This window comes from Somniosus microcephalus, chromosome 11, assembly GCF_052327205.1.
Source record: "Somniosus microcephalus isolate GS21.2 chromosome 11, FLI_Smic_1.0, whole genome shotgun sequence".
NCBI lineage: Eukaryota > Metazoa > Chordata > Chondrichthyes > Squaliformes > Somniosidae > Somniosus > Somniosus microcephalus.
The window spans coordinates 7842098-7856576 of record NC_140997.1 but is presented as its reverse complement, the minus strand read 5'-3'; the positions used below and the strand labels follow the sequence as shown (position 1 = coordinate 7856576).

Sequence of the window (14479 nt, the reverse complement as noted above, 5' to 3'; positions counted from 1 at the left end):
GGGCAAATTATTTTTACCTCCACCTTCATGCTTTTAATATCATGAATTTATAATCCCGAGCTACTGATTCACCAGATATTGGAAATAAAGTTTCGCTATTTACCCCTCAAACCCTTGAGTTTTAAATATTTGTTAGATCTCCCCCCCCCCCCTGTAACCGTTTTTGCTTCAATAGATGTAGCCCTAGTTTTTCAAGTCTCCGAACATAACTATCTCATCTCACCCCAGGGTCATTCTAGTGAATGTATATTGCCCCTTTTCCTTAGTTCCAATATCCTTTCGATAGTGGGGAAACAGGTACTCCACCGATGGGGCTTTTCTTCAACAATCCAAATGGGCTACCTCCTCGGAGGGAAATGTTAGGAAACTCCTACATTTCAATTGTTTTCAATTTGCAATATTTCAGCTGTCACATTTGATACTTAATTGCCTTTCTCTTCACTTCCTGCGCAGGTCCAGGTCACGTTCATATAGTGGCTCATCATTCAGTGGAAGCTCTTACTCCTACTCCAAGTCCAGATCTCACTCCTCACGATCTTACTCTCGGTCCGTCAGTCGGTCCCCAAGCCGTTCTTACTCGAGGTCTCCTTCGTATCGAAGAGCTAGTGGGAAGAGTCGAGGTTATCGATCCCGATCCAGATCCCGTGGGTTCCACAGGTCCAGATCCCGGTCACCATCCTACAGAGGCTATCGCTCCCGTTCCCGGTCTCCAAATTACAAACCCCATTCTCCTTACAAACGAAGTGCCCCACCGGCTGAAAACGATCGGGAATATTATGATCGTTACAGAGAGCCGCCACCTCCGTTCGACTACAGAGAACTTTACGATAGACCTCGTGATCCAAGAGATTCTTATGAAAGGGAGCGGTACAGAGAGTGGGAGAGGCGATGCAGAGCGTGGTACGAGTATTATAAGGGGTGCAGCAGTGGTAATCAGCCACGTCCTCCGTCTCCCACAAATAAGGACCACTTCTCTCCGGAATGCTTCGCCCTGGCTGGCGCCAGGCGTGACAATTCACCTCATGTTCGGGGCCGCAGGGATGAATACCCCGCGGACCAGGCCTCCCGGGGTCGTAACGTGGGTGGTGCCAGTAATTATCCAGAAAAGTACTCTTACAGAGAGAGTCACACTGCGAAAGAACCGAGAGGGTCAAAGGAAAAGGAAGCACAGAGCCTTCGCCCCGACTCGAAAGGAACAAAGCACAAAAAGCACAGGAAGAAGAAGAAGGACGAAACTGAGCCAGTGACGAACCCAGAGTCTTCTCGGGACGGGAAGAAGTCTGGGGAAACGGCTGGCGATGAAGGGAAAGGGTCCTCCATGTTTCTGCCTCCCAGCAGAGACGATGCGACTCCCGTGAGAGATGAGCCCATGGAAGGAGACTCGGTCCCTTACAAAACCACGTCCGACAAGGACAGAAAGGAAAAGTCAAAAGCGAAAGGCGAGAAACCGAAACGGAAAACTGAGAGCAGCACGCCGAAGAAGGAATCCTCTGGGAAACCAGTAAAAGCACCTCCAGAAAAGCCGGTGGAGAAAGAGCGGGATAAATCCCCTCACATTGAGCCCAGCACAAAGAAAGCAAGGGAGGAATTTCCTCCCAAGGTAGAGGGGGCAAAAATCCACCCACTGCCGAAAAGTGAGAAGTTCTTTCTGCCCAGGAAGGTGCAGATGAAAATGGGGCGTGAATACCAAGAGATGAAGATTGCAAAAGAGGAAAAGCAAAGAAAAGATTATCCCAGGGAGGAGACTAAACACGAAAAGCATGAAAAAGCAGTCAGTAGGGAGGACAAATCGAAAAAGGCAGTCAAAGCAGATGATAAACCAAGTAAAGCAGAGGTAAAAGCTGACAAGCGTAAAAGGAAAACCGACGAAAAACTGACCGAGAGAGAGCTTGGAACACCTCCAACTAAATCATCAAAAGTAGAAGCACCAGAGGCAGCAAAACCTTCAGTGAAAGGGAAATCCAACTCTGGCACTGAGAAAGCAGCGGAAAAACCCGCGGAATTGCCTCCTGACCGGGAGAAGGCCACTCCAGCAAATGTGCCGGCGAGGAAGATCAAAATAAACCGGGAGAGTGGCAAAAAGATTGTGAGCGGGGAGTCCCCGGTTGCACCGGAGGAGCCGGCGGAGATATCGGAAGTGAATGGTGGGAAATCTAAACCTGAGAAAGTGAGATCCAAGACGAGGAGGAAAGTGGCTGGGGGTGAGGCAGCTGCTTCGACCCTGGTAGATTACACAAGGTTAGTGCGCTTCACATCTTCTCCCTGTGTTTGGAGTGGTTAACAACAGGAGGGCTGGTTTCTGGGGAGGGGGAGCAGAGCGTGGCTCTGTTTCCTTGTATTTTGTTAGGAGTGTTGTTAAGGAGCCCAGTTCGTGTCGCTGTGGTGTGGATTCTGTTACCACAGACAGATTTTGGCGTTCCCTGGTTCCAGATACATTGATGGCCAAAGCCACAAAATTCCAGTGTCAACATCAGTGATCTTCAAAGATTTTTTTAATTTCCCCCTCCCCCAACAAAAAACTGGGTGCTAAGCGCATTATTGCAGTTGTAAATCCAGTTGTTGGAGTGGAGAGGGAATATGACCACCTGAGTCTTCTCCTTGTAAGCACAAGTTTGTGTGGTTACTCCCATTTATTTTTCCTGCTGTAATCTGATTCTTCACTGCAGCAACTATAAAACATCCTGTTTAGCTGGAATCCGATTCGCTTTGAAAAATCAAGCCCCGTCTTCACAGTATAAGAGTGCAGCGCTATTTCTCACCCACCATTGCATACAAGATAAACTGACCTGTGTTTGACGTCACCACGAACTCTCAGGCCGAAGGCATAGGCTCGATCTAGCTGACTGCTAGATCGAGCCCATGGGTGGTTCCAAAAACCACAGGGAACCTTGGATGTCAGGGGATATACGAGAATGGATTAGGAAAAAAAGGAGGGCTTTTGGCAGATACAAAAGGCTAAAGACGGAGGAAGCCCTAGAGGAGTACAAAAAGTGCAGGGGGATACTTAAAAAAAGAAATTAGGAGATCAAGGAGGGGCCATGAAATAACACTGGCGAGCAAAATAAAGGAAAATCCTAAGATGTTTTATAAGTATATTAAGGGTAAGAGGATAACTAGGGAAAAAATAGGGCCCATTAGGGACAAAAGTGGCAATCTGTGTGTGGAGCCGGAAGATGTAGGAGGGGTTCTAAATGAATTTTTTGCATCTGTTTTCACTATGGAGAAGGACGATGTAGACATAGAAATAGGGCGGGGGGACTGTGATATGCTCGAACATAATAACATCGAGAGGGAGGAGGTATTGGCGGTTTTAGCTGGCCTAAAAATGGATAAATCCCCAGGCCCGGATGAAATGTATCCCAGGCTGCTGTGTGAGGCAAAGGAAGAGATTGCGGGGGCTCTAACACATATTCAGGACCTCTCTGGCCAGAGGACTGGAGAACCGCTAATGTAGTACCATTATTCAAGAAGGGTAGTAGGGAAAAACCGGGGAACTACAGGCCAGTGAGCCTAACATCAGTGGTAGGAAAATTATTGGAAAAAATTCTGAGGGACAAAATTTGTCTCCACTTGGAGAGGCAAGGATTAATCAGGGATAGTCAACATGGCTTTGTCAAGGGAAGATCATGTCTGACTAATTTGATTGAATTTTTTGAGGGGGTGACTAGGTGTGTGGGTGAGGGTAACGCAGTGGATGTGGTATACATGGATTTCAGTAAGGCCTTCGATAAAGTCCCGCACAGGAGACTGGTCAAGAAGGTAAGAGCCCATGGAATCCAGGGTGCCTTGGCACATTGGATACAAAACTGGCTTAGTGGCAGAAGGCAGAGGGTGATGGTCGAAGGTTGTTTTTGTGACTGGAAGCCTGTGGCCAGTGGGGTACCACAGGGATCGGTGCTGGGTCCCTTGCTGTTTGTGGTCTACATTAATGACTTGGATATGAATGTAAAAGGTATGATCAGTAAGTTCGCGGATGATACAAAAATTGGTAGGGTGGTAAATAGCGAGGAGGGTAGCCTCAGTCTGCAGGACGATATAGATGGGTTGGTCAGATGGGCGGAACAGTGGCAAATGGAATTTAACCCGGAAAAGTGCGAGGTGATGCACTTTGGGGGGACTAACAAGGCAAAGGAATACACAATGAATGGAAAGACCCTAGGCAAGACGGAGGGTCAGAGGGATCTGGGTGTGCAAGTACACAGATCCCTGAAGGCGGCGGAACAGGTGGATAAGGTGGTAAAAAAGGCATATGGGATACTTGCCTTCATTAGCCGAGGCATTGAATATAAGAGCAAGGGGGTTATGATGGAGCTGCATAAAAACACTGGTTAGGCCACAGCTGGAATACTGTGTGCAGTTCTGGTCGCCACACTACAGGAAGGATGTGATCGCGTTGGAGAGGGTGCAGAGGAGGTTCACCAGGATGTTACCAGGGCTGGAGCGCTTCAGCTATGAAGAGAGACTGGGCAGATTGGGTTTGTTTTCCTTGGAGCAGAGGAGGCTGAGGGGGGACATGATTGAGGTGTACAGAATTATGAGGGGCATAGATAGGATGGATGCGGAGGAGCTTTTTCCCTTAGTAGAGGGGTCAATAACTAGGGGGCATAGATTCAAGGTAAAGGGCGGGAGGTTTAGAGGGGATTTGAGAAAGAACTTTTTCACCCAGAGGGTGGTTGGAGTCTGGAACTCACTGCCTGAAAGGGTTGTGGAGGCAGGAACCCTCAACATTTAAGAAGCATTTGGATTAGCACTTGAAATGCCACAGCATACAAGGCTACGGACCAAATGCTGGAATATGGGATTAGATTAGACAGGGCTTGATGGCCGGCGCAGACACGATGGGACGAAGGGCCTCTATCCGTGCTGTATAACTCTGACTGGGGGAGGTGAACGGGCAGTTTACATTTAACTACATCACACAGGGTGGTGAATGTGTGGAAACATTGTCCAGGGAGGCGATGGATAGTTTCAAACTCAAGAGGGAGGTGGCGAGTTTCTTGAGGGGAAAGAAGTGCTTGAGAAGAGTGAGAGGGTAGTATTTTTAACTTTGAGGCTGACCAGATGGGCCGCAGTTGTCTTTCTCTGGTTCTGTACATCCCCTATGTTGCTACAACAAGTTGAGGGTTCAGATCCCTGGGTTTTTTTCCTCTAATCATGCAGCCACTGCACCCAGGAAGTTTAGGGCAGGTGCATGAGACCACCCTGCTGTCACCCACTCTGGTTTCCTCTCCATGTCGGGGCGTGCTTCCCTGCAACAGCGGAGATGGAGTCGGTGGAGCAAGCTGTGGGTCTGTGGCCCGAACTAGTTCAGGTTAGCGCCGGAGTGCATGCTGCATCAGATGAGGCCATAATTGGGAATTCTAGCAGTTGAAGTGGGGGAGGGAGAGCTGGCAGTAAAGCTGGTGTAATTAATTGTACTCTAATTTTTCCACCCCCAGTACCAGTTCTGCTGGAGGGAGCCCTATTCGGAAAGCTGAAGAGAAATTGGACGCAAAGAAGACAGTGATCAAGACTATGGAGGAGTACAACAGTGACACCAGACCCCCGGCTGAAGATGAGATTGTCATTGTTCAAGTCCCTCGATCCAAATGGGAGAAGGAGGACTACGAGACTGATGAAGACGAAGGAAAGGCAGCAGCAGCTGCGTTAAATGTTGGGAAACCTGCTGGACCTGTGCCAGGCGGAGGCGTGAGGCCTGCAAACCCGGCGAGGCCGAGCGATAAAGAGACTGTCCCCGCCGAGAGAACCCCAAAAACTACAAAAGAACCGAACTTGGAGGAAGCTCAGCAGGAGCCCAAGACACCAGTAAAAAACTCAACTCTGAATGAGAGAGGTTTGAAGACCAAAGATAAGGAGCACAGTGCATCAGACAAAGAGACTTCAGACAAGAAGAAAGCTCCGGTTCAGCCTGAGAAGCCGGCAGTTACAGAGTGGGATATTGAGTCGGCAAATGGCAAAAATCCCCCTCAACCTGCAAAAGACTGGCCAGCTGAAAAGTTGGAGCCTGGCGGTCGAGGGGCCTCAAACAAAGACATGGTTCCTTGTGTCGAGGGGAAGGTGGAAAGCGTCGACAAGCAGATCGCATCCACCAAACGCAGAGAGGAGCGAAACCGCGATACCAGGAGGCGAGATTCTCCCAGTAAGAGTGAAGAGCCTGCGCACGGCCAGAAAGGAAAGGAGCATCACCCAGAGAGCAGGAAAGGCAGTGCCGAGCCCAAGAAAAGCGACCACAGTCCTGGCAAGGACAGGAAGCCACAGGCGGACCACAGGAGTGGGTCCGAGTCCAGAAGTGCCACCGATGAACCAAAATCAGCCACTTCCAGCCGAGAGAAGGAGAAACACGCTTTGGAAACGAGGAGCAATAAGGACAGGCAAGTAAGTGCGAATAAGGTCTCCCACCGGACTGAAGCATTGACTGAAAAGAATGATCAAGAGCATTCAGTCGGGCGGGGTGACAAAGATCACGGCCGCAACAGGCCCCCAGGACCGGTCAGCCGCTCTGCCCGCCATTCTCGCCACTCCCTAGACCTGGCCAGAGAAACCGATGAGGCCGCCTTCGAACCTGACTACAGTGAGAGCGACAGCGAGAGTGAGGAGGAGCACGTGCTGAAAGATGGGAGGGAGGCGAGAGACACGGACCAAACAAGAGAGGCCAAGGGGGTGTCTGTGGGCTCCAAGAACAGCGCCACGAAAAGTCACGCCCAAAGCAGCCCCAGCCCCAGCTGTATTCGGAGCCACAGCCCGAGCAAGAGCCAGACTCGGAGCCACAGCCCGAGCAAGAGCCAGACTCGGAGCCACAACAGCAGCGTCAGCTCAGAGGACACTCAGGACAGCAAGAAGAAAAAGAAAAAAAAGGAGAAGAAGAAGCACAAAAAACACAAGAAGCACAAAAAACACAAGAAACACCTGGGCATCGAGACTGAGCTCGACAAAACCCAGAAACACAAACACAAAAAGAAAAAGTCTAAAAAAAGCAAAGAGAAAGACAAGGACAAGGACAGTGACCAAAAGGTCCGATCATCTGTCATCGTACGAACAGCAGAAACGGATTAGACGGGTGGCTGGAATGTTTGATCAGACCCTGTCATAAATCCATTAGGAGCTTTGTAAATATTCACTCGGACATTGCTATTCTGCGCTGAGTCTACTGCAACTTTGGAGATTTTGTTTTCTGTAATATTGGGGGTTTATAAATGAGCAGTTTTTGTACAGAATTATGTTTGACCGGGCAGATTATGCTGCAGCGTTTTTAAGTCAACTATCAGACTACACTGGGAACTACTGTGAAAATTTTTCACTAAACTTTTTTTATAGCTGTGTATACAAGCTGACAGTGTAATTAATGTAAATGTTTTGCCTGATGATTTGCAGTATAAAGTAAAGCCTCACTGTGTCATCTTTTGACTGAATAAATTTTCATTGAATTCATTATAGTCGGTGCGAATACTTGAGTGTCAGTGTGCTCTTCCCCAGTAACACCGTCAATAATAACTCGCGCACCGCAAGAGATTTCACTCCCACAGGATTGATGTTTGTTTTTTGGTTAATGTCATCAAGGCTTACATCTACTTGCTGCTTCCTCATGAGTGGGGTAACGGGTTTCCAGCTTATACTCGCTGGAGTTTAGAAGAATGAGAGGGGATCTCATTGAAACTTATAAAATTCTAACAGGACTAGACAGACTAGATGCAGGAAGGATGTTCCTGATGGTCGGGGAGTCCAGAACCAGGGGTCACAGTCTAAGGATAAGGGTTAGGCCATTTAGGACAGAGTGGTGAACCTGTGGAATTCTCTACCACACAAGGCAGTTGAGGCCAATTCATTAAATATATTCAAGAAGGAGTTAGATATATTTCTTAAGGCTAAAGGGATCAAGGGATATGGGGAGAAAGCAGGGACAGGGTACTGAATTTGGATGATCAGCCATGATCTCATTAAATGGCGGAGCAGGCTCGAACGGCCGACTGCTCCTATCTTCTATGTTTCATGTGGTGTCGTGGTGGGGCTCTCACGAGTGGGGTAATATTGTGGGTTTCCCACGAGTAGTATTGGGGGGTCTCAAAGTGGGTTAGTATTGCGGTATACCTCTTCCCCCTGGGTTGACTGTTCATTTCCTGGTTTTCTTTAAGCCATGGGTACTGATAGAAAGTTTCCAACTCAGCCAGTATGAGGAAGCTGAAACATATACAGGGTGCATTTTCAGAAGTTTCGCGTCAGTGTGAGGCTTTGCACAGATGCTGAAGTTGTGCAAGTCCAAAGGCAGGGTTTGTTCGCCTCTGCAGTCGATCGCGACTCCATGGAGGGCAATTCTCGCACCACACGGGGTGTAACTCCAATACCGTGTCAAACCCGGTGTTGGAAGTGTCCAGCAGATCTGTTGGGCCCCCCGAGCACCTGCCAAACCTATCTGCAATTAATTGAAATGTCAGACAAAGCCCATCTATTATACAAAAACATGTCTGTCTCATTGCAAGCTTGACTGAGCACAGGGGGGCTATCAGAAGGTCACTGGTTTGAATCCCACTTGAGGTCACTAAGTCATTCTTGAGAGGTGGATACAATGAGCTGCATATTGTAGGATGCGGATAGGAAAGGGAGGCTGTGGGAACTGGGCACTGCTTGGCACACTGTTGGCACCAACATAATCGATTGTTGCTGGACTCAAAAGCACGTTTACAGCCGGACCTTCGTGCGATTCTCTGTCCTGTGGTGTAGGCCACTCTTTGGGATTTAAATTCCAGGCTTTTAACTTCCGTCGTTCAATGTGGGCTAATGCCATTGGGTTAACCTTGAGATAGCTATTGGAAAAACGATCTGAATTGTCTCACGCAGTTGTAGTACAATTCTGTACCACCAGGTGTCATGAAAGGCTTCTGTTTAACAAAAAACTGCAGCTCGCCTTCATTCACCTGTTTAATGCTATCAATGCACTTGGTTCAATTTTTGACTCAATTAAATTTGAACATTGAGTGTTCTGTATGCATTACTTTCCGAAGGGATGCTGGTCGTGGAGGGAACCAATAGCACAGGGGAAAAGATCATTGTAGCCCATCGAGCTGGTGCTGTGGTTTGAAACCTGACCAGTTTGCCAGCCTACATGACTCCAGTCACACACACACGTTGTGCTTGCCTCTTAATGCTCTGTGTTACTTAGTATTTACAGCACAGAAACCGGCCATTCGGCAGGTCCGTGCCGCTGTTTCTGCTCCACACGAGCCTCCTCCCTTCATCTCACCCCATCAACAGATCTTTCTATTCCTTTCTCCCTCGTATGTTTATCGAGCTTCCCCTTGAGTGTTTAGAGGTCGGTGCAGGGAATTAGTTTTACTGTTGGTGACATGTGGGCAACACTGGCAAGGCAGGATTTATTGCTCATCCCTGTAGCTTGTACCCATCAGGAACGATTGAACAGGCTCGGGCTCTTTTCCATAAGGAGAAGACTGAGGGGTGACCTGATGGCCTTTAAGATAAAGGGTTTGAGAGGGAAGATGTAGGAGAGACCAGAACTTGGGGCCATAAATATGCAATTGTCACTAAAATCCAATAGAGAATGCAGGAGAAACTTCTTTACCCAGAGAGCGGTGAGAATGTGGAACTCGCTACCACAGGGAGTGGTTGAGGCAAATAGTATCGGTACATTTAAGGGGAAGCTGGATAAACACATGAGGGAGAAAGGAATAAAAGGATATGTTGATGGGGTGAGGTGAAGGGTCGGAGGAGTCTGGTGTGGACCATAAACAGTGGCATCGACGAGTTGGGCCGAATGGCCTGTGTCTGTGCTGTAAATACTGTGTAGTATCCTGAGGGCAGTCAGAGTCAAGCACTCAGTATAGGACTGGAGTCACATTGAGGATTAGGGAGGGAAAGTTCCCTTCTCTGAAGGATATGAGTGAGCCCGTTGGGTTTTGCAACAATCGGACAGCTTCGTCGTCGCCATCTGGTGTCAAACCACAAACTAGCAGATTTATTGAATTAACTTTCACAACTTGCCATGGTGGGATTTGAGCTCACGAGCTGTGGGTTGTTGGTTCAGCGCCAGAACTACTCGGCTCCCCGACTAAGTGAAAATTATTATAAACCACTTTTATTCAGTGACCTGACAAATTACATTCTTCAATGACCCCAATGCTGGTTCCCTCGGCTTGTGATCCCCAAGATCAAAGCCATACTTTCTCTAATACAGTCACTGTATCCCTTCTCTCTCTACCTAAGCCATGCCCTGAGATGGAGATCAAGCAGTCTGCTCCTAGGTAGGAGTGTGAGGATGTCTCTTTTCCAATGCGGGGTTGAGCTGAGCCTTGGCTTGTTGCTTCCTCCCCCAGTGGGGACGCGACGATCTCACCGTTCTGTGGTCCAATAGACGTCATCAACCTCGCTTTGTTCTTTTGAGGGAAGAGTGTAACTCGACCAAAGGTTCCTTGTAGCTCAGTACACAAAGTTACAGAGAGAAGTGCAGTTCCTAAAAGCTGGTTGGCCAACCTATTCCTGTTCCTGGGACTAGGGACAGGGTGACTGGCAAGGCTTGGAAGCTAAGCAGAGCCAGGCCTGGTTAGTACCTGGAGGGGTGACCATCAGGGAAGACCAGGTGCAGAAGGTCACGGAAGGAGCCCCGAGGAGGGGCGGTTGGTGAGAAGGTCACGGAAGGAGCTGGTGAGCTGGCCCGGGGGGTGGGCTGAACATTGTCGGACAGGAGGAATGGTGGAAATGGAATGGCGGCGCGCACCGACGCAGCGGCTTTGCTTCTCCCAGTCATGGGAGCTTGCAAGATCACATTTCGTTGTTCATGTACTTCTGCAATGACAATAAAGTTGAAATTATTATTATTATAATGATCCCAGAACACAATCTACAAATCCACCGATATAATTTGCAGAGAGCGAGGTGCTTCTTCTTCAGCAGTCCCTCGGAACCGAGGATGACTTGCTTCCACATTAAAAATGAGTTCTCAGGTGACTGATGCGGGACCCATAGTCTCTGTCACAGGTGGGGCAGACGGTGGGTGGGGTGCTTGGGTTGACGTGCGCTCCTTGTGCTTGGCTTCCGCTTGCTCCCAGCGAAGAGACTCGAGGTGTTCGGCGCCTTCCCGGATGCTTCTCTTCCACTTTGTGCGGTCTTGGGCCAGGGATTCCCAGGTGTCGGTGGGGATGCTACACTTTTTCAAGGAGGCTTTCGAGGATGTCCTTGAAGCGTTTCCTCTGCCCACCTGGGGCTCTCTTGCCGTGTCGGAGCTCTAAGTAGAGCGCTTGTTTTGGGAGTCTCGTATCGGGCATGCAGACAATGTGACCCGTCCATCGGAGCTGATCGAGCGTGGTCAAAGCTTCAATGCTGGGGATGTTGGCCTGAGCGAGAACACTGACGTTGGTGCGCCTATCCTGCCAATGGATTTGCAGGATCTTGCGGAGGCAGCGTTGGTGGTACCTCTCCAGTGCTTTGAGGTGCCTGCTGCACATGGTCCATGTCTCTGAGGCATACAGCAGGGCGGGTATCACTGCTGCTCTGTAGACCATGCGCTTAGTGCCGGGTTTGAGGTCCTGGTCTTCAAACACTCTTCCACAAGTGACCGAAGGCTGCACTGGCAAACTGAAGGCAGTGTTGGACTTCATCATCGACATCTGCCCTTGTTGACAGTAGGCTCCCGAGGTATGGAAAGTGGTCCCCGTTGTCCAAGGCCTCGTCGTGGATTTTGATAATTGGGGGACAGTACTGTGTGGTGGGGGCAGGTTGGCAGAGGACCTTTCTCTTACGGATGTTTAGTGTAAGGCCCATGCTCTCGTACACTTCGGTGAAGGTGTTGACGATGGTTTGTTCTTTTGGGAGAGAGTGTAACTTGACCAAAGGTTCCTTATAGCTCAGTACACAAAGTTACAGAGAGAAGTGCAGTTCCTAAAAGCTGGTTGTTCTTAATAAAGTATGTGGCCAATCTATTTTAGCAGCTACATACAACATCATGATCCCAGAACACAAGAATCTACAAATCCACCGATATAATTTGCAGAGAGCGAGGTGCACTGTGTGAGTTACTGCATTCAGGGTTTCTCGCGTGATTGGCTGAGCTTTCTCAGCATGTTATCACTCAGCTGGTTTTCAGAATCTCCCAGATTAAACCTGTTGGATTTTATGTAGAATATTTACTTCAAGGCACGTCAAACCAGAGAGCCTGAATGGACATCAGAGAAAAGTAAATTTAGAACATATAAGAGGGGCACTCCTTTACTCAAAGAGTGAGACATGTTTGGAATAATCCAACAGGCGAAGACACTGAGATCATTCAGAGCCAGTTGAGTGACACGGATTGAATGTGGGGAGGTCCTGCTCCACTGAAGCTGTGTGGATTTGTGGGGGGATTACGGGTAAAGCCGATGGTGGCACTCCCTGTGATGAAGTGCATTTGAAGTTTCAGAAACCTTTTGACCAAGTTCTACATGAAAGACTTTCAATCAAAATAAATTGAATCGGGCGGGAAAGTGGAGATGGGGTAGAAGATCAGCCATGATCTTATTGAATGGCGGAGCAGGCTCGAGGGGCCAAATGGCCGACTCCTGCTCCGAATTCTTATGTTCTTGAAAGCCAAGGGGAATCCAGATTAGAACATGGGACCCAATCAGAAACTCTTTAAAAACTGGGCAGTTGTAGGTTAATGTACTGGAAAGTTATGATTCGTTGGATGTGAAGTGCTAAGGCTGTGATGAGGTTCTATATAATGTAAGTTCGTTATTTCTTCCTCCACAAGCTTGACTTTGCCGAGGACTTCACACAGACTGGGGCCCTTTAATGAAGGCAGCTGTTCTTATAATGGTTTGTTTCTCTATATATTTCTTGGAATGCTTCATGGTGTTACCCAGCCGTTCCGTCATCCTTTGAGCCCAGGAGATGTTGCTCCGGTTCGGTATCAGCCGTGGCTCGGTGGGTCGCACCCTCGTCCTCTGAGACAGAAGGTCATGGGTTCAAGTCCCAGTCCAGAGACTTGGGCACAAAAATCCAGGCTGACGCTCCAGTGCAGTACTGAGGGAGTGCCGCACTGTCAGAGGGGAGTACTGAGGGAGCGCCGCACTGTCGGAGGGGCAGCACTGAGGGAGCGCTGCACTGTCAGAGGGGCAGTACTGAGGGAGCGCTGCACTGTCGGAGGGGCAGTACTGAGGGAGTGCCGCACTGTCGGAGGGGCAGTACTGAGGGAGCGCCGCACTGTCGGAGGGGCAGTACTGAGGGAGCGCCGCACTGTCGGAGGGTCAGTACTGAGGGAGCGCCGCACTGTCGGAGGGGCAGTACTGAGGGAGCGCCGCACTGTCGGAGGGGCAGTACTGAGGGAGCGCCGCACTGTCGGAGGGGCAGTACTGAGGGAGCGCTGCACTGTCGGAGGGACAGTACTGAGGGAGCGCCGCACTGTCGGAGGGGCAGTACTGAGGGAGCGCTGCACTGTCGGAGGGGCAGTACTGAGGGAGCGCCGCACTGTCGGAGGGGCAGTACTGAGGGAGCGCTGCACTGTCGGAGGGGCAGTACTGAGGGAGCGCTGCACTGTCGGAGGGTCAGTACTGAGGGAGCGCTGCACTGTCGGAGGGGCAGTACTGAGGGAGCGCCGCACTGTCGGAGGGGCAGTACTGAGGGAGCGCTGCACTGTTGGAGGGGCAGTACTGAGGGAGCGCCGCACTGTCGGAGGGGCAGCACTGAGAGAGCGCTGCACTGTTGGAGGGGCAGTACTGAGGGAGCGCTGCACTGTCGGAAGGGCCATCTTTCGGATGAGACGTTAACCTGAGTCTCTATCTGCTCTCTCGTGGACGTAAAAGATCCCATGGCACCATTTGAAGAAGAGCAAGGGAGTTATCCCTGGTGTCCTGTAAAATATTTATCCCTCAACCAACATCACTAAAACAGATTATTAGGCCATTATCATGTTGCTATTTGTGGAATCTTGCTGTGCGCCAATTGGCTGCCACTTTTCCTACATTACAACAGTGACCACACTTCAAATGTACTGTACCTGATTGGATATGAAGTGTTTTGGGGTGGTGAAAGGCGCTATAGGAATGCAAGTCTGTCTTTCTTCCGTTCTCGGCGGCTATACAGTGAGGGCCACTAGATGGCAGTGTGCCCAAGACACTGATCATTCCAGGGCACCAGCTGGGATTTCCGATTCAGTGTGAACACAAATTAGCAGAAAATCCAGGGAAACGAGATTGCCTTCTTATATCATAGAGATTTTGCAAAATTTTAATATCGTCTATAGGTTGGTTTTGCACCTCCATTGTTGAATGCACCACCCATTGCCATACAGGCTACAAGTGATCACATTCTGCCCTGGTCTGTGGGGAGGGAGCTGGTCTCAGACAGGGCGGCGTCACTGGGCTAGAGGAGGCCGCGTCTGGTCATTATCCATTAAGATTTACTGTCTGGGTTCACACATGAATAATGTTAACTTTGGAGAGTCACTGATAGGCTGAGGGTGGCCACGGAATTGTACCACAGTAAACCTAAGTGGCTTCAG

General features: G+C 49.5%; 1 protein-coding gene across 2 annotated transcripts in view; it reads left to right on the top strand.

Annotated features, from left to right (window-relative positions):
• The window catches only part of rbbp6 (retinoblastoma binding protein 6), a 52591-nt gene extending 45162 nt beyond the window's left edge, over positions 1-7429 (top strand). For both annotated transcript variants that reach the window (XM_086000109.1, XM_086000108.1), the window contains 2 exons: positions 454-2238; positions 5439-7429. In XM_086000109.1, the coding sequence (XP_085856235.1) occupies positions 454-2238; positions 5439-7053 (3400 nt within the window). In that variant the 3' untranslated portion in view covers positions 7054-7429. The remainder of the gene's footprint in view (positions 1-453; positions 2239-5438) is intronic.
• The last annotated feature ends 7050 nt before the right edge of the window (positions 7430-14479 follow it).